Source organism: Emydura macquarii, unplaced genomic scaffold, assembly GCF_026122565.2.
Source record: "Emydura macquarii macquarii isolate MOO-44397 ecotype Brisbane River unplaced genomic scaffold, CSIRO-AGI_Emac_v2 contig_573, whole genome shotgun sequence".
In the NCBI taxonomy this organism is placed as follows: domain Eukaryota; kingdom Metazoa; phylum Chordata; order Testudines; family Chelidae; genus Emydura; species Emydura macquarii.
Window position 1 is genome coordinate 1,044,708 of NW_027130710.1, and position 26,786 is coordinate 1,071,493.

General features: G+C 63.7%; 2 protein-coding genes across 2 annotated transcripts; both read right to left on the reverse strand.

Annotated features, from left to right (window-relative positions):
- Positions 1-3,665: 3,665 nt before the first annotated feature.
- Positions 3,666-12,530, reverse strand: SFTPB (surfactant protein B). The gene is made up of 11 exons (XM_067540354.1): positions 12,485-12,530; positions 10,954-11,129; positions 10,590-10,661; positions 10,347-10,472; positions 9,470-9,604; positions 8,404-8,493; positions 6,938-7,121; positions 6,106-6,266; positions 5,650-5,730; positions 5,361-5,468; positions 3,666-4,442 (listed from the first exon to the last, which is right to left on the reverse strand). Exons 1-11 carry the CDS (start codon positions 12,528-12,530, stop codon positions 4,407-4,409), a joined length of 1,215 nt encoding a protein of 404 aa, XP_067396455.1. The 3' UTR covers positions 3,666-4,406.
- A 4,661-nt stretch (positions 12,531-17,191) lies between these two features.
- GNLY (granulysin) lies at positions 17,192-20,790 on the reverse strand. Its single transcript, XM_067540261.1, has 7 exons — positions 20,678-20,790; positions 20,049-20,150; positions 19,491-19,671; positions 18,894-19,042; positions 18,418-18,498; positions 17,609-17,690; positions 17,192-17,381 (listed from the first exon to the last, which is right to left on the reverse strand). Exons 1-6 carry the CDS (start codon positions 20,735-20,737, stop codon positions 17,610-17,612), a joined length of 654 nt encoding a protein of 217 aa, XP_067396362.1. The 5' UTR covers positions 20,738-20,790; the 3' UTR covers positions 17,192-17,381; position 17,609.
- Between the last annotated feature and the right edge of the window lie 5,996 nt (positions 20,791-26,786).

Below are 26,786 nucleotides of genomic sequence, written 5' to 3' on the forward strand. Positions count from 1 at the left end.
CTTCTAAACCAGGCACCCTTCCTTTCCCCGGCTCCGTTGTCTCCATTGGAGGCTCTTCATATTCCTCCCCTTGCGCTGCGGTCTCCTTAGGACAGTGGACAGATCCTCCAAGGCCTTTGAGCCCCAAACGCCCATTGAACCCGATGGGAGTTAGGCACCCCACTCCCTTTGGAGATCTGGGCCTCCTGCCCCTTCCCTGGAGAGGGTGCAGGTCACAAAGGTGCTGACACTGGAGCTGCGCCACAAGAATGGCGGCTTACTGAAAAACGGCCCCCTTCCGAAGGGGAAAAGCCTTCGCCCGCCACATCTGACGGGGTCTGGATGAAGCGAAACCATTGGGGTCTGTTTGAAGCAGTCACACGAGCCCGTATTGATGGGAAAAGTCTGTGTCTGCAGCTGATGGTGGAAGATAGCAGGAGGAAATGGGTCAGTGTGGCTTTAGCAAGTCAGGGAGGTGACGGAGCCTTTTGCTTCACTTATCACGCTGAGACGCTTCCCCCTTTCGCTGCTGCACGGCGGTGGCTTTGCAGCCGGCAGGCAGGCCGGGGAGCAGGAGGCCGGTAGAGAGCGGATGCGCTCACTAGGCACCTCCGGGCACCTGCCCCCAGCTGCTGTGTAAATGGCCGGCTTTCCTGCCCAGCCTCTGCTTTGCGTTTATGGATCTGGCTTCTAATGGTCTTGAATCCCCGCAGCACCCGGGGGCAGAGAGGATGACAGGGCTTGTTCCAGCCGACCAGGGCCTGAGAACTTGGGGTTCCTTGATGGGCCTTCCTCTGCTTTAGCCAGTGGCCCCCCCACCCTCTTGGTTAAACCCTGTTGTGCTAGAATCTCCCTCCTCGGCCTTGTCTGCCCAGGAAGGCTGCACCAGTGTAATCCAAGGTGTGATTTGACCCAGTTTTCAAAAGAAGCTGCAGGCGCTTAATTTGCGAGGCAGTGTGGCCTGGTGGATGGCACGCTGGGACTCAAGAGACCTGGGTTCTAGCCCCAGCTCCACCTCTGGCCTGCCGGCTGACCTTGGGCAAGTCACTGTCTGTGCCTCGGTTTCCCCATCTTTAAAATGGGTGAAAGTGGCACGGAGCTGGCCTCTAACGCGCTTGGAGGAGAAGAGCCAGTGCTGATGGTTAGGATCTGACTCCAGTGCCCCGGAGTCTGCCACTGATGGAGCTACGCTGACACAAGTGTGTGTCGAGAGAAGCCCTTCAATCACTGTTGAAACGGCGAGAGTTAAACGGGGGCAAACCCCCTGGATTTTGATCTTATGTCAGCGTCCTAGTGGCTTATTTAACGTAACCCTGTTCATTCCCGGTCGACTGTGGCTAAATCGCAATGAGCCCCTCTGAGCGGGAAATAAAAGCAGCCGCCTGGTGTTCTGCGGTGGTTTAAAGTCACACCTTGGCTTGTGCTGGTCTCTCTTTCCCCAGTCGACGTGACTGTCAAATTTTCAGAAACAACTACACCATGTAGAGCCTGTCTGGCTGTCAGAAGTGAGTGAGGCTCTTTGGACTGGGTTTTGAATGCTATGTAAGATGCAGATAGATGCCTCGTGCTTTTCAAAAGTGCCGTCTGGCTCTTGAGTTGCCTAGGTAGCTTTAAAAAAAGGGGGCGGGGGGGAATGAAGCCACAAGGGGAGGGTATTTCAGGAGTATGGGGTAACTGAGGACTGGCTGTAGCAGCCAGCCTGGTCCCACCCACTTCTGGCCTGGCACGGTTGGCTTGGCGCTGGGACGGAAGGAGCTATTCGCAGCAGGGCCAATGACTATTTGCCTCTACCACCTCCCATCATGCCTGGTGTGGGGGAGCCTCACACCCGGGTGTGGGTTTATGACCCCTGTGAAGTCAGATCCCGGTTTTACAGGTAGGGAAACTGAGGCACAGAACGCCCTGACTTGCCCCCCTAGGGGAGTTGGGGTAGAGATAGGAATAGAGCCCAGGGATCCCAACTCTTCACCCTTTCTGCTGAGTGGGGAAGACCGCCGCAGGGCTGAGCCGATGACCTGGCTGGAAGCGTAGCTGACTCCCGTCTGAGCCCCGTGGCGGATGCTGTCCAAATCGTGCTGCCCGGAACTGATACAGAGCCGGGCACCGGAGGCATGTGTGAGCTGAGAGCATCTTGGGGGGTCCTGCTGGGCCTGAGTTGTTTCTTTCTGGTGTGTGGCAGGCTGATCAGTGTGCAGCTGTGGTGCGTGGTTCTACACGGAGCCAGGCCCCTCTCAAACAGGGCTGGGTGTCTGCTCTTGGGCCGGCAGGCCTGGACGTAGCCTGAACAACCAGACCTGCTCTGGGGGAGGGAAGGGGATCCTCTGGGCTCAACCATCTCCATTGTCTCTCAGTGACACCCCGGCACCCCCACCGCCCGGTGCAGGCCCTGCATGACTCTCCAGTCCCTGGGCTGCTACTGGGGGAAAGATCTCCACGTGTAAATGAAGCGAGGGGGAGTGACCCACCTAGCTCTTGGGATTGTGCAAAGGAAACTGAGCTGGGGGAGAAGAGAGAGAACCAACTTTGCATTCACACTGGACGGAAGCAGAGTCTCCCCCAGGCTCCTAAGGGGTGTGGGAAATTCTCCATCCCTTGAGGCATTTGCTCAAGCCTGGCTGTGGAAGATCTGCTCGTTTCACCATGAGTCAGGCTCAGAAGCATCCCGTAGCCCAGGCAAATAATTCCTTCCCGGGTGGAGGTTGGTCAGAGCAGGGGCTGGGTGCGCAGCCGCGCGTGCTGCGGCCCTGCCGCTGGCCCGATCTGAGTCAGCAGAATGACCCCCGGAAAATCTATGGGTCTCACTCGCTCCTGTGAAAACCAGCAGGGCTACCCTGAGCCAGGGGGACTGGCTGGGAAATTTCACTGGGGGGGGGGGGGGGATTTTTTTAAATGACAAAAGGGACAAGCTTTTCATGAAACATTTCTGCTCTGCTGTCAGGGAGCAGCGGGGAGCGGGCCCCCAGGGCGGGGAGCCTGCAGCAGCCACGTGTTAATCAGCTGGCAGTTGAAGGGGTTGAGTTGACGTTCGGCTGCCGTCGGGCTGCAAGAGCCAGAGATGGACTAAACCGTGAGCTGGAAAACTGGCCGCCTTGGAAAGGAAGAGAGGGGGGCCTATGGCAGAGTCTGGCTCTCGGCTGGGAAGACGTGTTTGCCGGCGAAGAGCAATGAGGAAGGGTCGCCCGGCCGCTCGTCTGCACCACACACACGGGGCGAAGTTGGGGGCACGTTTTCCCCCCCCCCCCCCCCCCCCCGGAGGCCATCGCGTGTGAGGAAAGGAGGGCAGAACGGTCACGCTCCGTCCCACAGCGTAACTGGAAGCAGCTGGAGATGCCGGAGAAGCAGGACTGGAGTAGGCCTAGGTGCCCAGCCTAGCACAGGAAGGATGTTCAAATAAATATTGAAGAGGTCGCTAAAGACCCCTCCTGCGCCAGCCAGGCTCTGCTCAGGCCAGGTGAGTAATCACCCCCCAGCCAGCCCCCGGCTGCAGCCAAAGCTTTATTGGTCAGGCCCGTTTCTCCAGGCAGCAAGTTCCCCCCCAGACCGAGCGAGGCAGAGCAGAACTGCTGAGGGTTTCCGAAGCAGCTGAACGCGAGGGGTTTGGGGGGCTGGCCGCCCCCCCCCCCCACATTTTGGAGCAGGCAAGGGGTGTGGAGAGGCGGCAGCGGCTTTAGCTCGGCGGCGAAGCATGGAGCTGGGGGGAGTGTGCGCATCTTGTGATGTGGGATCCAGCGTGTGGTTCTCGCTGACTCCACTGCCCCAGCCCCACTTCTCCTGTACAGCCGGCAGCCCCTCCTCTCTCTGCCCCAACGCCCGCCCAGCCCACGCGTCCCTGGGCATTTCACATCAAGGGGGGAAAGCTTGCCTGGCTGCGGGTCAGTCTGTGCCGCCCCTGCGCCCCTCCAAGGGGGGCCTGTTACGGGCAGAATCTGGGGAGTTTTACGGGGACTGGCTTAGCCATGCTGGCTGGTTCTCTCCCCATTGATGGCGGTCCAGCCAGGGCGGGGGCTGCAGGGATCCCAGAGGGAGTCTGCACCCAGCACGGCTACAGCCTGACCGGCTTGCAACGCGTAGCTGGATCTCAGCAATGCAGTACACGTCACACGCTGAATTAGACCCCGTTTATAAGGGGGTGGGGGGACTAGGGGGTTTGGCCAGGCCTGGCCTGACCATTGGAGCTGGAGCAGAGCCAGGGGCTGTGAATGTCCTAAGATGGCGGGGCCGGCTCCACACAGGAATTGGCGGGCGATGTGTGCTGGTCCTGGCTGGCTAGTCACTGACACGGCTATCGGCCCAGGGAGGCGGCTGGGCGCAGATCGCGGGATAAAGCCCGGGACGGAGTGGAGGCGTGGGACGGCAGCGCTGAGCGGGGAAGAGATCACTGCAGGGGAGCGGGGGGAAGTTGGCTCAGCCGCCCAGCGTGTGTCCGGCTACGCCCAGCCATGGGCTTGGCAATGCTGCATGGCCTGGAAGGGAGCGGAGGGAGGAGACGTCAGAGTCACGCTGGGTCCTGCTGGCTCGCCCGTGGGGCCACGCTCCTGCATCCCTCCCGGCTAACGGGATCTGCACAGGCAGGAGAATCTGGGCCCCAGTGACGGTGGGAAAGGAAGCCCCTGGTGAACCAGGAGCCAGGCTTGTGTGGTTGGAGGGGGGGCGGGTGGAAATGGGGCGTCCCCGGGGAGAAAGGGGTGATTTTTGCTCTGCCCAAGGGAGAAGGGGTCTGGCCGTGGAGTTGGCTTAACCCAAGTGGGTCCTTTTCCAGCGAGGCTGGGTTCTCTCCCCGTCAGCGACGCCAGGCGACACGGACGCTCCCTGCCCTGGGCCCCCACCCCAGCTCTGGCCCTTCAGGGAGCTCCTGGTCAGAGCAGCAGGAGCCTTCGCTAGTCGGGAGCTATTCGCTATGTACGCCAGCCCCTCGCAGGGGCAGCGAGGCGGGAGGCAGCCTGGCCTAGCAGGTAAAGCACAGGATGGGGGGCTCAGGACCCGACGCTCAGGCCTCCCTGGGCTGGTGCAGCGTGGCAGGAACTGGCAGAAGGCTGCCCAGAAATGCCCACTGGGGGGGGTCCCTTCCCCCTGCTGCTGGTGCTGGAGCCAGGATACCAGGGTAGATGGGCCCGTTGGATGGCGTTGGCGGGGACCTGCCTACCCTGCCTCCTTGGCTCCTGGAGGTGGGAAGATTCTTGCTCCTGACCAAGCACCCTGCAGCAGGCAGGCAATGGACCCCCCCCGGCTCCCTGATCCCAACTTCACCCCCCCCCCCCGTCCACGTAACTGACCCACAGCCCAGTCTGCAGGGGCGGGGCATCTGGCCGTGGGTGGGGCAATGCCGAGTGACATGTCTGCTGGGCCCTGGCCCGCCCCCCCCCCCGGGGCACGGGACTCACCTGGCACTGCTTGGCTGCCTCCGGGCTGGAGCACCAATAGGCCGGTCCCAGCACGCAGCCCTCGGCCCCGGGAGCAGGGCCTGGCCCAGCCCCACAGGCGCCCAGTTCCTGTATGCGGGCGGCAGAGAAAAGACGATGCCCGTCAGCCGTGGGGAGCGGGGGCCATGGGAACTCAGATCGGTTCCCCAAGGATTTTCCTTGCGGGTCCTGGCGCCCCCCGGCCGGGGAAGCAGTGGCCTGGCCCCAGGCTGGGGTGGGGGGGCAGGATTGTGGCTACACCACTTCTCACCTGGCACGTGCTCTGGGGGTCCCAGGCCTTCGGCAGCAAGAGCAGCAGCCGGGGCCGGTGCCGCTCGATGAAGCTCTTGCACTGAGGACGAAGCAGGTGGGGAGATGGGTTAGCGTCTGCACGTCTGTCTGTCTGTCCATGGAACCCCAGCCTCCACCCCCCCGCTGCCTGGATGCCCTCTCACCCCAGGCAGATCTCGGGGGCACGGCCAGCTCCACCTGGGGGGGCCCCAATTGTGCAAGAAGAGCCCCCCATGGACAAGGCAGCAGCTGGCAGGGAGCCCAGCTCTTTGCACAACACGACTCTCCCCTGCCCAGGGCGACCCTTCCCTCTCCCCCTGTTCTCTTGCCAGGGACCCCACCCGTCCCCCGGGCACTGACAGGCCATTTGGAGAGGGCACCTAATGCCCCTTGGCCTCACCCCGCCTGGGTCACTGCCCGCAGCCCGGGCACCCACCTCCTGCCAGTCCGGGGGGGCGCCGCTGCAGGCCCCGAGCAGGGCTGCCTCCACGTCCGCTGCAGAGCTGTTTGCCCGCACGGTCGACTTCGCCAGGCCGGTGACAGCGACGCAGGCCTGGCACTCGGTGCTCTGGTCCAGGAGGGGCACCGGGGGCAGCTCTGCAGGGGTGACAGGGAGCAACGTGAGAGGTGCAAAGGCCAGGGGGGGGCAGCCACGTGAGCCCCAGGAAACATCCCCTCTTGTCTGGGCTCATCCCCTGGGGCCATCACAGCCTGGCCAGGGCAGCAGTGAAACGGGGCTTATTTATAGCCTTGCCCCCATCCCAGCATGCCTTGCTGCCCCAGGCACCGCCTCCCAAGCATCGCTCCAGACTACAAATCCCAGAATGCCGCAGCTCTGGGCCTGGGGATTGCCTTTAAAGGGCCAGCACCCCCTGTGCTCTAGGCGTGTGTCTACATGGCAATGTAAGCTCACAGCTTGATCCTGGTTGGAAGCCCAGCCCCCTTTGCGTCTACACTGCAATAGTGCTAACCCCAGTCTCAGAGCCAGGCTCTCAGGACCCTGCAGGGCTGGAGGGTCCGAGTTCGAGTTAAGCTGGTCGGGCGTGTGCACTGCAGTGAAGACACCAGAGCGTTTGAGGACGGGTCAGAAGAGTCTTCAGCTAGGATTCGAAGACAACGTAGACGCTCCAGCCCAGGGCGTCAGCTGCCTCGCGCCCCGCTTTCCCTGGCTCACGTTGCAGGCCAGTCCTGATCGGGACCCTTACACCCTACGGTGCTCCCAGGAGCCCGGTAGTAGCATAGCGGGAGGGGCAGGGGGCACGGCTCACCCGGGCCGCAGTTCTCCCCCGTGGCGCACAAGAAGAGCATCCCGCAGATCAGCCGCGGGCCCAGCCTGCCCAGGAGCAGGTCCAGCACGGTGATGGTGTATTTCTCCATCAGACACTGGCACATGCCGCCGATGGTGCCCGGCAGGAGACGGCAGAGCTGCGACATGGACTTGGCGATGGCCTCCTGGGGGAAGGGCAGACAGGCAGAGTCAGTGTCCCCCGCCCTGGACTCTCTCACCCCTCCCAGAGGAATTGGGTCTCACAGTCGGGGGGTCTAAAGTCTCCTGAGAGCTGGCTGGGAACTTCCCCCTGAAATGAGTTCCCAGCAGAAAAAGCCGTTTCTGCAAAAAAATTGAAATTTTCCCCCGGAAAAACTCAAACCAACAGATTTTGCTTTGCGTTAGTTTGACGTTAAACTGCATCCACCTATGGTGCCTCATGGGAGATGTAGTTCTCTCCTACTTGAACTACAGCTCCCATGATGCACCATGGCATGCCCTCTAATCAAGCCATGTGGTGCCTCATGGGAGATGTAGTTCTCTCCTACTTGGACTACAGCTCCCATGATGCACCATGGCATGCCCTCTAATCAAGCCATGTGGTGCCTCATGGGAGATGTAGTTCGGCCAGCGAGCCCAGCCCATAGGAGAGAGCAGGGGCAGGGGACATGAGTCAGCTTGGGCAGATGCAGTTTGATGTCGAAGTTGAATCGACTCCAGACGAAATATGTTTGGCGCGTTTCATCCATATAAACACACTTGGATTTTTTTGTCCTGATTTGGGACCCACACAAAGGCTGAACTGTCAGCATTTCCCGTGGGACGGGGGGGTCCCGATTCCCGCCCAGCTCTGGGTCCCCTCTGGGGAACTGCTGGACGGTCAGCTCCTTCGGGCAGGGGCCGTCTCTGTTCGGCGTCTGTACGCGCCCAGCGCAATGATCCGTAACAAAACCGGTTCAAGGGCGCCCGGAGTTATTGTCCCTGCTGGGACCAAGGAGCCGGCATTGACCGTTGCCAGCCCCCCACTGCTGCACCCCCTCGGCTCAGGCAGCCACGCCAGGCTCCGCAGCACCGGTTGCTCTCGGTTCTGCTGGCCTGATCCTCCCCAGCACGGGGAGGAGCAGGGTCCAGCTCTCCCGTAGCCGCCTCGGGAGGGACGGCAGGGGGGACCCGTCCCAGCCACGGTGTGAGCGGGGCCGTTCAGTCATTTTTCAGCGCTGAAACACACTTTAGTTGCAGCTGGCATCTCCCGGGCGGCAGAGTGAGCGCCCCCCACGCCCTGCCCCGGGAGCTCAGCCCTGGGCCTCTCCCTCCAGGCTGCCAGCAGCCGTAGCAACCAGCGCCGGCCGGACTGAGACCTGCCCAGCTCGTTTCACGGCCTCAAATTGCCGGTGATGTCGGCTGCCAGCCGGGGTCCCTCCCATCACGCCCTGGGGCCCGGGGAGGGGCGGAGGGCGGGCGCAGCACCTTGGGGATGGTGGCCTGTATGCGGCCGACGAAGGAGCGACACATCCAGCACATCGGGAGTGGGAACGGCAGGTCCTCGCCGGGGCCTCCCTTTGGAAAAGAGAACAGCGTCACCAGGCCAGCCAGGGACTGGGGTCTTGGCTTCCAGCCCCACGTGGCACAGTCTGGTGGGGTGGGCACCGGGGCTGCCTTATACATAATACGATGCTCACGGCCCCGGATCTGGGCATGCCAGGTTCCAACCCCTCTGCCGACCCGCCCGGGTGCTGCAGCCCAAGAGGTGGCCCCTATGAGGTGGCAAGTTCCATGGCTGGGGCAGTCCCCACATGACCACTGGGTGGCGCTGCCCCCTCTGGGGGGGCTGGATGCCATAAATGTTTAGGGGGCTGCCATGGCTGCCTGGACCTGCAGAGAGCCTGATACAATTGCCATGGGAGGAGAGAGCCGCCTCCATTCAGCTCAGCGGGCGTTAACTCTGAAACCTACTGAAGGCAGGCTGGCACAGTTGTTAACTCTTTCACAGCCCACCCTTCCTCCCAGGCTCAAAGTGCCGCCTGCCCCTCCTCCAGCTGCCAGCACTTCCAGCCCCTCCCCCAGCTCTGTGCCATCCGCACAGAAACCCGCATAGTGCTGGAGATTCAGGGGCGGCGTCAAGTGAATCAGGACTCACTAGCCCAGGCAGGGGGCCCCGAGTCACCTTCCACACCTAATTCAGCAGCAACCTCCACTCCTTCAGGTAACCGAAATACGGGGAACCCCAGCTCCCCGCAGTGGAATTCCAGCCCAGTTTGTTATGGGACACATGGGGGGGCGGGGAGGGCAGCTGGTACCAGCTGTGCCAACCTGGCAGCAGTGCCAGGACCCGGGAATCTAATTGCCTGAGCCTCTGCATGAGCTCAAGGCCAAGCCGCTTCCCCGCTGCCCCTCGGAGCGAAAGGTTCAGACTCTCGGCAGACTCAGGCAGCGACGCACGCCCAGGCCGCTCTGGGCGGGTTTCCTCCTCAGTCAGTGGGGGCTTGACAGTGAAGCTGGGCTCGGGGGTGGCGCGGGGCGGAGGTGCCCGTACCTGGTCCAGGCGCAGACCTTGAAGCAGCGGGAGGATCCACTTCTCCGGGCTCAGGCTGGCCGGGGGCTCCGGGTCCTGGTCCTGCATCGGGTCCGTCGGGCACAGGCCCAGCTTGGCGCAGATGGAGGCAGTTTTCTGTGGGGCAGAGGGGTCAGTGACACAGGAGGGAGCAGGTGGGGGGGACGTGGCTCTGTGCCGTGGGATCCGCGAGCAACGCAATGGGGAGGAATGTCTGGGGGGTCCCAGGAGTCCCCCGAGTTCTGAGGTTGCCCTGATCCCGGGGATTCCTCTGGGGGGGGCAGATCCCCGAGGTGCCCGTCCCTCCCAGTGCGGGGGCATGGGGAACCCTCTGGCGTGCTGGAACCCCAGTTCAGCTGCGGGCCAGTTCAGATCCGATCTGCCCCAGTTCTGCTCTCCAGTCAGCTGGGCCGGCATCGCTGACTCAGAGAGACCCCGGCAGGACGCAGCGACCCCATTCAGGGGTCCCGGGGGTGACCAGCCAGCACTGCCCAGCCCTTGTGCTGGGGGGACGCCGGCAGAGCAGGACGGGGCCCCAGCTGTGGAGTGGGGTCTGCAGGGGTAGAACAGATGGAGGCTGGGACTCCTGCGTTCTGCTTTCAGCCTCTGTCCCTGACTCACCGGGACCCCTGGGCGAATCCCATTGCTTGGTGCCTCAGTTTCCCCACCAGTCCCTATCCCAGCTGTGTGGCTGGTGCCGGCCCTCGGGGGAGGGGGGCTTTATTTCCTGGCATCATGCAGAGGGCGCCAGGCCCTCCCCCGCCGTTATCCCATTGGCTGGGCGCGGGATGACAGGCCAATGGGGCTCCCCCGCCCCCGAGGGATGGGGCCATTTGGGTACCGAGGGGCGGCCACTTACGATCTGCCCCTCCAGGCAGGCGACGAAGAGGCTGAAGTACGTGTCCACCAGCTTCTGGCAATGGGGCACCAGGCTGCTCAGGGGCAGGGTAGTGCACTCGTGGGTCAGGAACTTCTGGATGGCGTCCTGTGGGGGGGAGCGGCGTGAGTGGGGCAGACCCAGGTCCAGGGGCGTGGCCAGCCCCCGGCTCCCCCGCCCCCATGCCTAGCGGGAAGGATCCCTGCCACCCCCTTCCCGCAGTACCTTGAAGGCCGACTCCTTGGCCATGTGGGTCAGGATGGTGACGATTTGCTGGCAGTCCGCACACATGTCCTCCTGGGGGGGGGGAGGGAAGGCTACATCAGGGGCTGAGTGTGTGTGTGTGGGGGGGTCTAGACCCCTCAATGGACCCCCCAGCCCCCCATGCCCCCAGCTGGCACCTGCGGGTCCGACGGAAGCACCTCCACCACCTGGCTGGGGGTGAGGGTCCGGCCCTAGACGGGCCAGAGATCGGGCCTGGCTCCCCCCTGCCCCGAACCCAGGGCTTGGGGGAGCTGCCTGGGAGCGCCCCCGCCCCATCTCCCGCAGCCCGACCCCGGCAGCTCGCGGGGTACGGGATGGGACCTACCTTAGCAGCCTGGTTCCACCCAGTCTGGGCACAGATCTGCACCGCACCACACTGCACTGCCGTCGCCAGGCTCCGGCACCAGAACAATGGGCCCTCGGCGCAGCCCGGCTGGGCTAGTGGCCTCCTGGCCTGGGCTGGGGACGAGAGAGGCCAGGGCCCCGTTAGTGACAGATGGCCTCCGTCCAGGGACAGATTTCCTGCTTTCCTCCCCTCCCTCCAGCCGTCCCTTTCTCCCCTCCCTCTGTCCCTCTGTCCACCCCTCCCTCTGTCTGTCCCAACCCAGGGGTGACGAGCGCGTAATAAGACCCTGTACAGAACAGAATTGAGCCCTGGGGGATCCGTCCATTAGCCGACTGGGGTCAGGATGCCACAACCACCCCGGGTTGCCACCCCCCCCCCCCGGCTGCTCTAGGCCCCCCTCCACACTGGTCACCAGGCACAGAGGCCGCTGGATCCAACTGATTGCCCTCCCGGCCCAGCAGCAGCCAATGCGTGCTACCCGGGGGAGGGGAAGCCCCCATAATGCACCTGGCAGCTGGGCCCAGCGATAAGAATCCCTTCCTGACCCCTGCACCCTGAAGCATAAGGTTGGATTCCCAAGAACTGCCTGATCGTTCCTGATGAAAGCCCCTTGACAGAGGCCCAGCCCGAGCAGCCGGGGCAGAAAACCAGCACACAGGGGGCAGCGATCTGCACTAGTGGGGGGCGTTTTCTGGCGCCGCGTCTTCCACCAGCCTCTGCCGAATTCTCCACCAACACGTCGGGGTCAAAAGCAGGACGGGTTCCCAATGAGGACGCTTCAATTTGGGAGGGCAAAGACGTCCAGCCTGCGGCTGCATCGGCCAGTCGGAGCCAGCAAAGCCGACCCATGCTCCGTGAAGTCAATGAAAACCAGATCTGCCACTCAGACGTTTCTCTCCCCACAGCCCAAGCTGCCCTTTCCAGGCCTTGGGATCGCAAAACGCTTACCCAAGGCGGGGCAGCAGCATTAGCTCCTTTTACAGATGGGGAAACTGAGGCACAGAGCAGGAACGGGAGGTTAGCAGCAGAGCTGGGATAGAACCCAGGAGTCCAGATTCCCAGCCCCCCCTAAACACTAGACCCCACTCCCCTCCCAGGGCTGAGGATAGAACCCAGGCGTCCTAGTCCTGCCCCCTGGACTCTTCCACGCCATGTCTGGGCTCTGCTTTTGCCCTGGTGTTCCACGCCCACCCAGTGCCAGTCCTGGCGCTGCACATGGGGCAGTGATGCAGGGTTTGCCTCGGCTCCCAGGAGCAGCCCTGGGCAGCGAAGGCCTGTGAGGAAGGGACCCTCCTGCATCCCCCCCCCCCATATGCGCCCATCGCTGGGGAGGAGCACGCCTGGGAGAGATCCAGGCCCGGATGGCAGAGCAGAGAGAACTGGCCCGGTCCAATCTCACCCAGCCTGGGGCAGGAAAGTCCATGAGGTCCCATCTCATTGCTCCCCCCCCGGGGACCGGGCTGCATCCGTGGGGCCGATTCCCCACTGCAGCCCCCGTGACTGTCCCTACCTGAGCCCCCGCAGAGCAGGGCGAGCAGAAGGAGGGACGCGGCCATGCTGAGCTCCGGCTTCCCAGCACCCCCTTCCCGCGCCCCTTATATATCCCTGGGGGGCTGGGCCTGGCCAATGGGGCTGTGGCTGGAAACACCCGGGAAGGGGGCGGGTGTTTGTCTTGGATTCAGCTCAGCAAAGCGAGGGGCTAAGAGACAAAAGTACTGGGCTGGGCATAGTCTGGGGGGGTCGGGGGGGGGGCTGATCCAGCCAGCGACATTCTGCACCTGCCCAAGGCTTGCAGTGGGGGGGGGCAACGCCACCCCTTGCCCCCTCAAAATACGCTCATGTTAAAGGGCCCCCCCAGCCCCTGCACCTGGAGCCTGCGGGTCTTGGGGGGGTGCGGCCCGAGAAGGGTCAGCTGCCCGGTCCTAGGCCAGGATCCCTCCTTGCCCCCCCCCCCCCCCCCCATGGTGGCAGAGCTGAGCAAACAGCCCTGAATGGGCCCATTCACCACGTCACCTGTTTGCCCCTTGGCCGAGGGCCGGGCGCTGTTTGGGGTGGGGGTGGGGGGCGTGAAATGAGGTCACTTTCGGGCAGGTTTGAACCCCCCCCAGCTCTGAATACAGCCTGCCCCGAACCCCACCCCCCCCGCGCGACCCCCCCGGCTGCCAGAGCCCCGCTGCGCCCCCCCCCGGGGCAGGGCTGTGCCCCCGGCAGTCGGTGCCTGGCACCAGGGCTCGTGCCAGGCCCGGATGGCACCGCGGAGGCCTCGCCCGGCCCCACCCGGGGGCATGCTGACGTCGCCCCCCGAGGGGCCTGGCGCTGTGTGCTCAGGGGCACAGGCTGTTGGCTTTGGCGTCTCACTGCAGAACAAGGGCCCTTGGGTGGCGGGGGGGGGGGACGGTTCCTGGCACCAACGGCCCCAGGCCGGGCTGGGGGGGGAGGGAGACACCGGGCAGCACGGGCCAGGAGCGAGGGAGCCCCAGGTCTGTCCGTGCCTGGTTGCCCCCCATAAGCATCCCCTGGGGCGCCCCATGGCTCGTTGCAGCCTCTCAGCCCAGCTGGGGGAGGCGACGCTGGGGCCAGCGGGTGCCCTGCGGCTGGCACAGAGCGTCGAGGGGTCTGGGGTGGGCGAAGCGCTCGGCACGGGCAGCAGCGAGCGCCCCTGGGGGGCGGAAGGGGGGCAGCTACCGGGGTGAGAGGGGGGAGAGCAGAGCGACGCTGCGTGTAGGGCCGGGGAGGGACGGACAGACAGACCGAGTGCTGGAGGGACAGACAGAGGGGCCGTTCGGGGACCTGCCCTAATGCAGTGGGGAGTTGGGGGGCGGCCCTTTGCCCCAGAGCCCAGCTGAGCTCCGAGGCCTTGGGTCAGATCCTCCCCCGCACCCCAGGGCGGCCCAGTGAGAAGGCATCTGGGGCTGGGCCCAGGGCTTCCCTGTTGCCCCTCCCTGTTGCCCCTCGCTTCGGGCAGGGCAGATGGACCCCAGAGCCCCCTGGCGCGTGTGACTCTACCACCCCCTCCCTGCCCCAGAGATCTGTCTGTCTGTCCTGCCCATCACCAGAGCATCAGTCCCCCCAACCTGCCCTCTCCAACCTTGTCACCGAGTCACTCTCACTCTCTGCCCCCCATCTTTGGCCCAGCCCCACCCCTGACAGACGGCGTCGTGGTCCCACGGCGTCCGCCGGGCTCCGGAACCGGCCACGCTGGAGACCACGGCGGACACAGGTGTGATTACAGCCACTGCCGCCCAGCCCTGGGGTGTGATGCAACGGCGACCCCATGATTCCCCCCCCAGGGATCGAACCCGGGACCCTCGATGCCCAGTCGCTGAGCCCCCTCATTTCGAGGAGCGGCTGGCCCCCCCAGCCCGGTGTGGGAGGAGGGGCGGGTGGCACATTCCTGGAGGGGGGGGGGCTAAAGGCAGCTGCGACTCTTGTGAAATTGCTTTTCTCCCGAGCGGCTGCTTTGATCCAGCGCCCGGGTCTCGAGTGCCCTCGGCAGAGCGGCCGTGGGCATAGTCGAGGGCCCTTCACGGCGCAGTGGGGCTTGGGAAATCCCAGGGGGGGACAACGGGGGGAGGGGGGCCAGGTAGCCTAGTGGGGGAAGGGCCAGGGGGCAGCTGGAGGGGGGCGGCTCGGGGCACCGGCCTTTCACTGCTTGGACACTGGCTGGGAGTTGCCAGCGCCAGTCGCTGGGGGGGCCTGGGCGTGTGTGGCAGGAGCTGGGCTGACACGCAGGACGCCTGGGTTCCATTCCTGCCTCTGCCGCAAACCCCCTGGGTGAGCCAGGGCAAGTCACTCACACGTGCCCTACCACCCTCGCACGCTCCCTTGCACGTCCGCCTGCACTCACACATGTCCTACTCCCTCGCACGCTCCCTTGCACATCTGCCTGCACTCACACGTGTCCCACCACCCTCGCACGCTCCCTTGCACGTCCGCCTGCACTCACACGTGCCCTACCACCCCCGCATGCACGTCCGCCTGCACTCACACGTGCCCTACCACCCTCGCACGCTCCCTTGCACATCTGCCTGCACTCACACGTGTCCCACCACCCTCGCACGCTCCCTTGCACGTCCGCCTGCACTCACACGTGCCCTACCACCCCCGCACGCTCCCTTGCACGTCCGCCTGCACTCACACGTGCCTCGCACGCTCCCTTGCACATCTGCCTGCACTCACACGTGTCCCACCACCCTCGCACGCTCCCTTGCACGTCTGCCTGCACTCACACGTGCCCTACCACCCTCGCACGCTCCCTTGCACATCTGCCTGTACTCACACGTGTCCCACCACCCTCGCACGCTCCCTTGCACATCCACCTACACTCACATGTGCCCTACCTCCCTCGCACGCTCCCTTGCACGTCCGCCTGCACTCACATGTGCCCTACCACCCTCGCACGCTCCCTTGCACATCTGCCTGCACTCACACGTGTCCCACCACCCTTGCACGTTCCCTTGCACGTCCTCCTGCACTCACACGTGCCCTACCACCCTCGCACGCTCCCTTGCACATCTGCCTGCACTCACACATGTCCCACCACCCTCGCACGCTCCCTTGCACGTCCGCCTGCACTCACACGTGTCCCACCACCCTCGCACGCTCCCTTGCACGTCCACCTACACTCACATGTGCCCTACCTCCCTTGCACGCTCCCTTGCACGTCCGCCTGCACTCACACGTGTCCCACCACCCTTGCACATTCCCTTGCACGTCCTCCTGCACTCACACGTGCCCTACCACCCTCGCACGCTCCCTTGCACATCTGCCTGCACTCACACGTGCCCTACCACCCTCGCACGCTCCCTTGCACGTCCGCCTGCACTCACATGTGCCCTACCTCCCTCGCACGCTCTCTGGCATGTGCCCACCTACCCACACACGCTTCCTGCTTGCTTGCACATCTAGACCTTTCCTTATAGACTGGAGTATGGATTTATTAACCGGAGTCATGGATTCAGATTCACGTATTCTAGCTGTAATGCAAAGTGCCTGACAGGCCACATCCTGCGTGATGGCTCAGGCAGGCAGCACACAGCCGGCCGGGGCTGCTGGCTCAGATAAATAGTGATGAGTTAAAGGAGAAGACATACGTGGTTGTACCCTTGACCCTAAATCAGGAAACATCAAGACAGGGGCGGCGGCCTCAGTTTACGCCCCAAGTCAACTTCACAGGTACACCACAGAACCCACAGCAGGGCCAGGAGTGACAACGGCGAGGTGAGCGAACCATCTGGAAGGGCTACGGAGAGGTCGTGAATACGCACGCACCTGCCAGCCTATGGACTAAGCGTACCCCGAGAATCTGGGGGTGAAGAAGCCAAGTCTGGATTTCGAAGGAGGACCCGTATTGTTCAGGGTACAAAACGGGGCAACCCACGTTACGTGGTGTGTTCACCAGCTACTGCTTCGGCCAGCTTCTTTCAGTCAGTGTTTGGCAGACGCTTTCCTTCTCGCTTTTATTTGTAGGCTTCGATTTAGCCTGACAGCTCTTAGATCTGGAGCAGTGCCTAGCTCCCCACCCGCCACTCAAGGGTTGAGGAACCAAACATCTCTCTCAGCCGGGTCATCAGGCTGTGAGGATATTAATCCAAAGCAGAGCATAGAAATATATTTGTCCCGTGTCTTTAGAACAAGGCTGTAATCTACCCATTAGCCATCTGAGTATTCATTTTCTTTTCATCAGTCATTTGTCTGGCATTTTATGTTATTGTAATGAAAGCTTAGAAAATGCTACAGATTCAGTGATCAATGTGAGCATTCCTGGCGTGCAGCCCGGGGGTCCCTGTAAAAACTCCTCTGGAGCCGGATTCCAGGACGAGACCCTCATTATCTTCCGAGCAGATCAACTGGCGAGCCTAGAACCGACTTCGAATCACTAAACACCCAGGAATCAGGGTGTATCGGCCTCGAGGGTCCTGCTGCAGGGGCGTTAGGAGCCCTGGGAGCGTGGAGGGAAGGGAAACGCCCGAGGCTGTGTCTGGTTGAGGCAAGCCCGAGTGGCAATGGAAGCCAAATTCCCCACCCCCTGCGGAGGAGCGGCTGGGGGGACGGCACATTATAAACAGCTGCCGTAACCCACCCCAGAGGTGGCTGCACCTAGTGACGGGGGGAGGAGGCAGAAGCGGGTTGGGAGTGTTAGCGGATGAAGGCCCCAGAGGGAGGCCCGGCGTCCTGGCATGAGATCACAGAGACACCAGGTCAATATTGATGCTTTATTGCCTGAAGCGGGGCGGGCAGCCAAAGGCGGCGACGATAATGCTGCCCCCTCGGCCATCGCTCACCGGAGGGGGTGGGGCTGTCAGAGCAGGGGAAGGGATGGGAGTTGCTGGTTTCTTCCTGGTTTTCCTTCCGGAGCAGGCGTGGGGCGGAGGGAGCTGGCGGCTCCGGATGCAGGTGCCCGAGGCCTGGAGAAAGGGAGGAGGGAGTCAGTGAGGTGCCAGCCGGGATTTGAACCGAACGGAAGCAGAGGTGCCCCCTGGGTGGGGGGTTGCCAGGGGTCCGTGCCAGGGATCTGACGGCCAGAGGCGCTGGCATGGGTCTGGCCTGGCCTGGCACGGCAGAGGGGACCATCTCCCCCCACCCCGGCGCCATCACGAGGCCCCGCCCGGCCGTCCCCTGCCAGGGTGCTTACCTCACGGCCATGCCCAACCGTAGTCGCCAGAGCTGGGGTCCCCTTGGTCGGGTTCCTCTGGCAGCCGGCAGGCCTCTGTGTCCTGGGGGGAAGGGACATGGTGTCTCCGAGGGCATCGCCTGCCCGGGGCTGCGGGGGGGCAGGGAGAGGGCGGTGCCCAGGGACCCCAGCAGTATGGACAGGGGTGCAGAGGCAGGGATCCCAGTGGCGAGGGGGGGGCAGGCTCCCTTCCCGCCCCCCCCCAGGAGTGGAGGGGGGCTAGGCGCTCTAGGGCACGGGCCCTGACCCCTCCCTGGGGTGACTCCACTGGGGATCCCCCCTATCCCCACCCTACGGCCTGTGCAAGGAGCTGCACGTACCCGGGCGCTCGGCATGCTCCCGAAGGCAGGGTCCTGACAGACAGTCGAGTCAGCTGATGCCCGCAAGGTCCTGGAGCCGCCCACTTACAGCAGTTCAGGTCCCTGGTTCGATCCCCCGGCAGGTCTCACCCCAGGGCCGGGCGAATCGGGGCCCTTTGCGTTGGGACGCCTTCCCAGCCCTCCGTGTCTGGGGCAGAGCCGCGGGGCCTGTCCATTCCATGGGCGTTAGATGGGACCGACTCCCTGGGAAGGGCTCATTGGGCAATGGGCTCCCCTCCATCTACAGCCAGGTGCCAGGTGGTGGCACAAATGCCAGGGGTCTGGCTGGCAAATCCCCGAGGCTTATTTCACAGGACCCCCAGCAGCCCTGGATGGTTACACGGCTGGGGGTGGATTGTAACTAGCCCCCCCCCCCCAGCTCCCATCCATCCCCACCTCCCAATCTCTCACCAGACAGAGGGTGAGCGGGTCCTGGGGTGCCATCAGCGCCGTCAGCAGCTTGGCGCCATAGGCCGAGACAAAGTCGTTGCACTGCAGGGAGACGTGGTGCCTGAGATTGGCGGCTGGGACAGCGTGACCTCCCTGACCCCAGCTCTGACAGAACCCAGGAGTCCTGGCTCCCAGCCCCACCCCCAACCCACTAACCCCCACTCCCCTGCCAGAACTGGGAACAGAAGCCAGAAGTCCTGGCTCCCAGCCCACCTGCTCTAACCACTAGATCCCACTCCCTTGGCGGAGAACCCAGGAGTCCTGGCATCTCATGCCTTCCCAGCTCTAACCACTAGACCCCACATCACTTCAGCCCCTGCTTGGTGCAGATGAGCCCCATGGAAATGGCTGGGAGACCCCCCTCCCCCACCATCCTAGAACCAGTGGGGGGGGGCTGGGCTGGGGGCCCCCGAGCAGATCTGAGCTGCGCGACTGACCGTGGGGGAATCCCCGAAGTGCCGCTTGCAGGTGCCGTTCAGGACGCCTGCCAGGTCCCCGCCGGGCGCCGGGCTCTGGAGGTCGGGCTGGGCCCGGCTGGTGAATGTCAGGCAGAGCTCACAGGGGTCGCTGGGGGGCAGCGGGGCGCCTGGCACGGGGGAAACAAGGGTCAAATGCCCAGCTCTCCCCAGCTCCCCGACGGGGCATCACACCTGCCCTCCTCTCCCAAAGCCGGGGGTGGGGGGGGGGAGTGCCTGCCACCCATGGGCCCCTCCGGCGGTGGGAGAACAGCATAGTCAGCACCAATGCAGAGATTCTGGGGCCCCTCCCGGGAGGGACCCCGTTCTGGTCCCTGCTTGACCCCCTGCCACAGGGATCCCAGGTGTCCCTCAGCTGGGGGGGGCCTCCCCTCTGTCTTGTACACAGCGCGCGGGCCCCTGCCCCCAGAGCTCAGCTCACACAGGCAGCTCAGGGGGCCAGGCCGTACCCCCCCTTAACCAGGCTGGCCCTCTGTCTGGCCGGGGCAGCCGGCTCAGATTTCCCCGGCGTGGCCACGGTGGCGGGTAGCGGAGGGCACGCTGAGCAAGCGCGAGAACCTTGGGGGCGCGGGGGCTTCCGGCACATCCTCAGCTTGGTACAGATCTGCCTGGCATCGCCCCCGGCCTCCAGCATCTCGGCGATCTTGGCTTTGAACTTCGTTATCACGTTGCGGCAGACCTTCTGGAGCATCCGGGGCAACAGTTTGCACAGCTTGTCCTCGGCCTGGACGACGTTGTCCTGTGGGGTTTAGGAGACAGAGTGGGACACCCCTGCCCCACGGAGAGAAGGGGGCGCTCGCTGGGCACGGCCCCGCCGTGGCGCCGCTGCTCCGACCGGCCCCGGGTACCACCGTTGGGGGGCTGCGTGGGTCGCTGGGCCGGAGTCCCGACCCCCTGGCGCCGGTGGGACAAGACTCCGATGGAGAAGGTCCCCCCTGCTCCTGTCTGACCCTGTGCCCGGGCTCAGTGCCCGCCTGCTGCCCCCCGGCCCTCCACGGGCACTGATGCCTGCGGGCCCTGGGGTCCCACCACGGAGACGCCCCCCCGCCCCAGACCCCAGTGACGTGTGGGCTGCCCCATGGCCCTGCCTGAGCCGGGCAGCGCCAGCGCCCTCACCTCGTTCGTGTTGTTCCCCACCAGGGACTTCAGCTTCGTCAGGATGCGGGTGCAGATCTTGCATGCGATGGCGGGAGCATCGTCCCGGCCACGCCGGCTCCGCTGTGCCAGACACAGACCTGGGGTCACCACCGGGAGCACCCCTCCCGGCCCCCGCAGCCTGCCAGCCTGAGCCCCCTGCCCCCCCCACCCCCACAACCTACCAGCCTGGGCCCCCTGCCCCCCCACCCCCGCAACCTGCCAGCCTGAGCCCCCTGCCCCCCCACCCCCGCAACCTGCCAGCCTGAGCCCCCTGCCCCCCCACCCCCACAACCTGCCAGCCTGAGCCCCCTGCCCCCCACCCCCACCCCCACCCCCTGCCCCCCCAGCCTGCCAGCCTGGGCCCCCCTACAACCTGCCAGCCTGAACCCCCTGCCCCCCACCCCCACAACCTGCCAGCCTGAGCCCCCTGCCCCCCCCACCCCCACAACCTGCCAGCCTGAGCCCCCTGCCCCCCCACCCCCGCAACCTGCCAGCCTGAACCCCCTGCCCCCCCCACCCCCACAACCTGCCAGCCTGATCTGCCCCCCCCCCAGCCCCCTCTGGAGCCGGGGCGGGATGAGGGCAAAGGGCGCGGGCCCCCGGCTCACCTGAGGCGCGCTCTGCCGGAGGCGGGCGCAGTCCTCGCTGCCCCCGCACTGGGCGGCCATGCCCGGGTCCCGGCACCAGACCTCAGGGCCCAGCAGACATTCCCTGGGCAGCAGCTGCCGAGCGGAGAGGGCTGCAGAGGGGGGCACAGAGAGCCGGGGTTACGTGGGGGGGGGGGGGGGACCCCATTTCGTATGTGTTACAGCGCCGCCTAGACCGGCGACCGGGCCCGGGCGCTGCCCAGAGCCCGATGGGGAAACTGAGGAAATGGAAGCCCAGGGCAATTCAGTGACCAGGACAGGAGGGTCTGGGGTGTAGACGAGACCCGAACCCGGTTCTCCTGAGCCCCGGCCCCACTGGGTTTGGGCCCACTGGGTTCGGGTCAGGCTGGCACGACGTCGCCAGCTCCGGAAAATTGGTGAGGATTGAGAGATCTGGCCTGGGCTGAGAGCACCCGGGCGGGCTGGACACCCCCTTGTATGGGGGGGGGGGGCTCAGATGCCCTCCCAGGGGCCCAGATGGGGGAGGGGGGCGTTGGCTCGGGCTTGGCGGAGGGGCTGCCTCTGCCCTGCCCCAAGGACTGGGGGTGACACCCGCCAGCGACCACTTACCTGAGCCGAGCCAGAGGAACAGGAGGAGCGGGGCCATGTCAGAGCCGGTAGCGCTGCGACGCTCCCCACCCTGCCTTATAACGGGGCCGGGGGCCTGCCCCGTGTCAGTGTCACGGCCCCCCCCAGCCCCGGCCCTGCCCTTATCTCTGATCTGTGGGTTTCTCCCGCCCGCCCTGGAACCTCTCAGCACGTTTCCTGCCCCGCTCTGCAGGCGGGGGGCGGGGGGAGACCAGCCCTGTGCCTCGGGCCACTCCAACCCTGCCCGGGCACCCCCCCAAACTCATCAGCCAGTTCTGGTTGGGGGGGGGGTTTGCACCCCTCTCTCTGCCCACCATCTCATAGGCCTGCGCTGTGAGATTTTTTGCACCCCTCTCTCTGTCCCCCCATCTCCCAGGCCAGTGCTGGGGGGGGGTGGTTTCACACCCCTCTCTCTGCCCCCCCCATCTCCCAGGCCAGTGCTGGGGGGGGTGGTTTCACACCCCCACGCTCTCAGCTCTCCAATCCTTCCTGCTCACGTAGTTTTCCACCACAAAGTCAGAGCTGAGAAAGCAGCAGCCCTTCCTTTCCCGCAGCCCCCCAGCTCTGCAAAACACGGCCTGTGGGAGAGGAAGGGGGGCTGCCGGGGGGGCTCACTGAGTGAGGGGCCCCTGGGGCTGGTGGCCCAGTAAGGAGACCCAAAGTCAGCCCCATCAGAGACCCCCAGAGACCTGAACCCAGGCCAAGCAAAGCTGGCTGCTGCTGAAAGGGGACTGGGGTTGACCCCAGCGTGCTGCTAATGGGGGCCGTGCTGTGGGGAGCGGGGTGGGGGCTCAGCAGGGGGGGTGCTATCCCTGAGTCAGTGCTGACCCCCAGTGCCCCAGGGCAGCGCTAGGGGCCGCTGTGCTGCTGGGGATGCTGTCAGCTAGTCTGTAACACGCAGCCTGGTCTCTAATTGCTATTAAACTCCAGCGGACTTCCTTGCGTGCTGGGCGTGAGCCCGGGATCTGACATGGATGAGGCCATGCTGCCCCCTTCACTTCCCCTCCAGCTCAGTTCAATTAAGGATTCCTCAATTCCTCCCTCACTATGAAACAACGGTCCTGCTCCACCCCAGAGCTGGCCGCAATGCAGCGTAAGGTGATTTCTGTCCATGCCAGGCCAGATTCTCCACGTCACCCGTGACCATTGATGGGATGCACATACACTGGCGCCCACAAAATATTATGCGCCCAACAATATCAATCTCCCTCGGTGTCCTTTTCTGCTGCGGTTCCAAGTTGGGCTGATGAAGACGCCAGCGGCAGTGGACTTCTGTGTGGTGCTTGCATGGGGACCAGGTGATATTTTGAAAACAAAACTAGAACAATACACATCGAACGTGGCGCGCATTCAACGGATTCAAAACTGGCTAGCTGATAAATCTCCCAAATCATTGTAAGAGCGGCGTCATCTGAGCGCGGGTGTGTTTCCAGGGCGGGTCCCACATGGAGCAGTTCTTGGCCCTGGACCACTTCACATTTTTATTAATGACCTGGAAGAAAACAAAATCGTCCCCGGTGAAGTTTGCAGATGACACAACCATTGGGGAAGCGGAAAAGAATGAAGAGGACACGGCCGGGACTCAGAGCGACCTGTATCGCTTGGTAAACTGGGTGTCATGCGGGCTGGCTTGAGGGGGGCAGTTAGTATATTGTGCGACGTCTGGGGGGCGGAATCATAATGATCCATGTGGGATAGGCCATGTCAGGTACTGTTAGGAAGGTTATAATGTGCTAAGTAAGAGAATAATACTTATGTTCATGTGTGATACGGGAAATGGAAGTTATAGATGGATTTGAGATCTCTGTGTTTCAAGTTGGGCTGCCTGGGCAACACCCCAGACAGGATGGCTACAGAACAATGGCCAACGTAATGGCCCACTAAGGCATTCCCAGGTGCACGGGGCCCAGAGAGAGAAGCCGGCATCACCACTGAGTCACCAGAACCTGCTCACGTGACTGGACCCCAGGCATACCTGAAGAGTCACCAGGATTGGCCCATGTGACTCGGGACTCCATTTTGATTCAGATCAAACCACAGGATCCATCTTGGTCTATGATCCCGTCCAGCTGCAGACACACACCTATCTCTGGATCTATTCATCTTGCAACTGAACCGAAGGACTCAGACCCATCCAGGTACTGGATGTGAACCAGAGGGAACTACACAAGCCTGCAACTCCACATCTCTTCCAGAAACCTGATGTAAATGGACTTTTAATCATTTGTATATCTGTGATTCACTTTAACCCTTTAACATTTCTCTCACGGTTTATTTCTTTCTTTTTACAATAAACCTTTAGTGTTAGTTACTAAAGGGTTGGCCGGCAGCGTGGGATTTTAGGTAAGATCCAAACTCATATTGCTCTGGTGCTGTGGCTGACCCCTTGGGGTCAGAGGGAACCTTTGTAGTAAAGAGCAGAGAGTTCTAGTAACTGGTCTCTTTACTGGACCTGGTGCTGATTTGGGAGCCTGGAGCTGAAATGCAGTAAAGGGGGCTGTGGGCATTTGTGGACTGGCTTCTTGATATCCAGTGTGGGGTGATCAGAAGCAATTCGTGGCTGGTTGGGAAGCTGGGCTTCAGTGTCACCCACCAGCATGGGGAGAATCTGCTCTCCATTTACAGCCTGCCCTGACCGTGGCATTATCAGTTGGCTGCCCTGGGCACGGGTCGTATCACACTGGGCACAAGCAAATCTGTGTCTTAGAACGGGGCAAAATGGGACCGTTCCCATCTGGAAGCAAAGAACGCAGGCCGTGTTTCCAGGCTGCCGGGCGTGAGCCTGGGAACCAGGGACTGGGAAGCAGAGTCAGCTGAACTGGTGGTGCTGGAGCCAAAAGAGCCAGCGCGACGTGGGCTGCATAAACGGGGGCCTCTCGGGCAGGCAGGCAGAGGTGATTTGTCCTCTGTGTTCGGCACCGGTGTGGCCGCTGCTGGAATCTTGCGCCCGGGTCTGGGGCCCAGAAGGAGGCTGATAAATGAGGGAGGGTTCAGAGAAGAGCCACGAGAATGATTAAAGCAGAGGTCCCCAAATTGTGGGGCATCCCCCAGGGGGCATGGAGGAACCTACGGGGGGAAATGGAAGGGCCTGGGCCAGTTGCCACGGGGCAGAGAGGACGCGCCACCCAGTCTTGCTCTGCCCCCTCCTGCCACGTCCCATGCCTGGGCCCTCCCTGCTCCCAGCCCTGGCTCTAATCAACTCTGGCACCCACCCACCCCCCATTTCCAGCAGAGCTCCCCTGGAGGCAACCTGGTTTGGTGGCTAGAAAAGGGTCTGGGACACATCAGGACACCTGGGTTCTCTTCTGGGCCCTGTGTGAGTTCTAATCTGTCCCCTTCCTTGTGCCTCAGTTTCCCCCGTACACTGGGGTGTGACCCTGCCTCAAGGGGGCTGTGGGTCACAGTCTGGCCCCCCCCAGCTCTGTGGGAGGGACTGGAGCTGGGCGTTTGTGGCCTGACTAGGTCCTGGGGGGGTGCTTAGCGGCTCGTGCTGCCTATTGCACACACGTGGGTGGGGGACAGGTGGGGGGGGCCCTGCCCCCTGGCCCAGGAGGCGAATGCCTGGGACCCCATTCAGGCTGGGCGGGAGGCGCAGTTCCTCGTTTCTACCACGAGATGGCGCCACAGTCACGCCACACGGTACTGGGTCCGTACGGCCCACACCCTGCCCGTGGGCATCTGCCCTGTGTGGACCCGCTGCAGGGCTCAGACGCCCGCTGGCTGCTCCCCCTCAGTGCCAGCCCGGCTGCGCTCCCGCTACGGGCCCTGGCCCCATGGATCCAGGCCTCCTGTGTCCGGCCCCTGGCCCCGAGCTGGGCACAGCCTCTGGCCCAGCAGTCCATGGCGTGAAGCTGGCCCGGAGCTGGGGGAGATGGGCTGGGGGGGCGCAGATGTGGGGGCACCTTCCTGGGGGAAAGGGGAGGATGGCAGCATCACCCCGCCCAGTGCCACCCCCCAGCCTGCCCCACCTGTGCCGTGACTTGTCCCCAGAGCCTGGCACGGGGGTGGGGGGGACTCGTCTGGGACTTGCACTAGCATAAAACACCTAGTAATGTGCAGCGCCTGACACTGGGACGGGAGGTGGTGGGGACAGCCTGGTCTGGGACTGGAGCTTCTAGGCTGTACTGTAATACACCTAGTAACGTGCAGCGCCTGACACTGGGATGGGAGGTGGGGGGGACAGCCTGGTCTGGGACTGGAGCTTCTAGGCTGTACTGTAATACACCTAGTAACGCGCAGCGCCTGGCACGGGGACAGCCTGGAATTGCTGAGACAAGACCCCAGGTGTCCGGGGCACCGCTTCGGTGCCCTGCCCACTAGCCGGCGCTGCCTTTAGCTGTCCCCAGGTTCAATTCACCCTGGCTCCCAGGGCCCGGCTGCTCCATGCAAAGCAGGAGGCTCCGAGGGGCGTTTGTTTAACATTTCCGCGCCCCCTGTGACATGGGGCCGGGAGGCGCCGGGGCTGGGTTTCAAAGGGGCGGCCGGGCCGGGGTCCTGTTCCTAGATCTGTATCTCTGCCGGGTGGGGGGCATCGCCCTGGAACAGGGGCTGGTGAGGAAGATGAAAGGCCCCGTCTAATTAAAGAGATAAGAGGAGGAAATTGGGATTCACTTAGCAAGTTCCCTCCCCCTCCGCATCCTCAGGTTGTCAGGGGTGAATTACGGCCTGGGGGGCTCTGGTTGTTTACGCAGGGCAGGGGTGGGAGGGGGGGATGGACAGTGCCCCCCCCCCCAAATCTCTGTCTCTCTGATCTCTGTGTCGGGAAGAAAAATACCCTGGAGAAAATTCCCTCCTGCCCTGGCACCCGGCGGGGACGCACCCAGCAAATGCCAGGTGCCCCCAGCCCCTGCCCGCGGGGACTCAGAGCCCGGGCACCGACCCGAACGGCACCTGGGCTCAGCAGAACCGTCCCGCAGCCGGAACCCACCGGCCGGGCAGCCGGGCTGGAGGGCGCTGGTGCCAGCTGGGACGGGCATAAAGGTGGGGCCGTGCCCCTGGCGTGGGCGATGGGCCCCCTAAGACGGCAGTGACGGGGTCTGGAAATGGGGGGGAAGGAGAGCTCAGACATCACGGTGATGGGGGCATAGATAGACAGACAGACAGACAGACAGAGGGGGTGTATAGGGATGGATAGACAGATAGACAGATGTATAGACAGACAGACAGATAGAGGGATGGATAGACAGGGTGTATAGACAGACAGACAGATGGATAGATAGACGGACGGACGGACAGACAGAAGTGTTGGGGGATGGATGGAAGGAAAAGGACAGACAGAGAGAGCCAGAAGCTCTGAGGCAGGGAACGCCGGCCCGGCTGTTGTCTCCCAGACCAGTCTCTGCCTCCGGGAAATCTTTGCCCCCCCTGGTTTCTGGCTTATTCCTGATCCCCTCGCCCCCGTGTCCCCAGGCAGCGCAGGGTCTGGGGCAGGCTGGGAAGAGCTGGGGGGCCGGGGGGGAAGCTGGGTCTGGTCCGTTTGTCG

Excerpts from the sequence above, each read along its gene's own strand:
- SFTPB (XM_067540354.1), bottom strand. The coding sequence starts at position 12,530 with ATGGCCGCGTCCCTCCTTCTGCTCGCCCTGCTCTGCGGGGGCTCAG. Across the intron at positions 10,473-10,589 it reads CCAAGGAGTCGGCCTTCAAG|GACGCCATCCAGAAGTTCCT; the intron begins GTACTGCGGGAA and ends TCCCCCCCACAG. Across the intron at positions 9,605-10,346 it reads CCTGCCTGGAGGGGCAGATC|AAAACTGCCTCCATCTGCGC; the intron begins GTAAGTGGCCGC and ends TCTGCCCCACAG.
- GNLY (XM_067540261.1), bottom strand. The coding sequence starts at position 20,737 with ATGGCCGCCCAGTGCGGGGGCAGCGAGGACTGCGCCCGCCTCCGGCAG. Across the intron at positions 18,499-18,893 it reads ACTTCGGGGATTCCCCCACG|TGCAACGACTTTGTCTCGGC; the intron begins GTCAGTCGCGCA and ends GTCTCCCTGCAG. Across the intron at positions 17,691-18,417 it reads ACCCGCTCACCCTCTGTCTG|GACACAGAGGCCTGCCGGCT; the intron begins GTGAGAGATTGG and ends CCTTCCCCCCAG.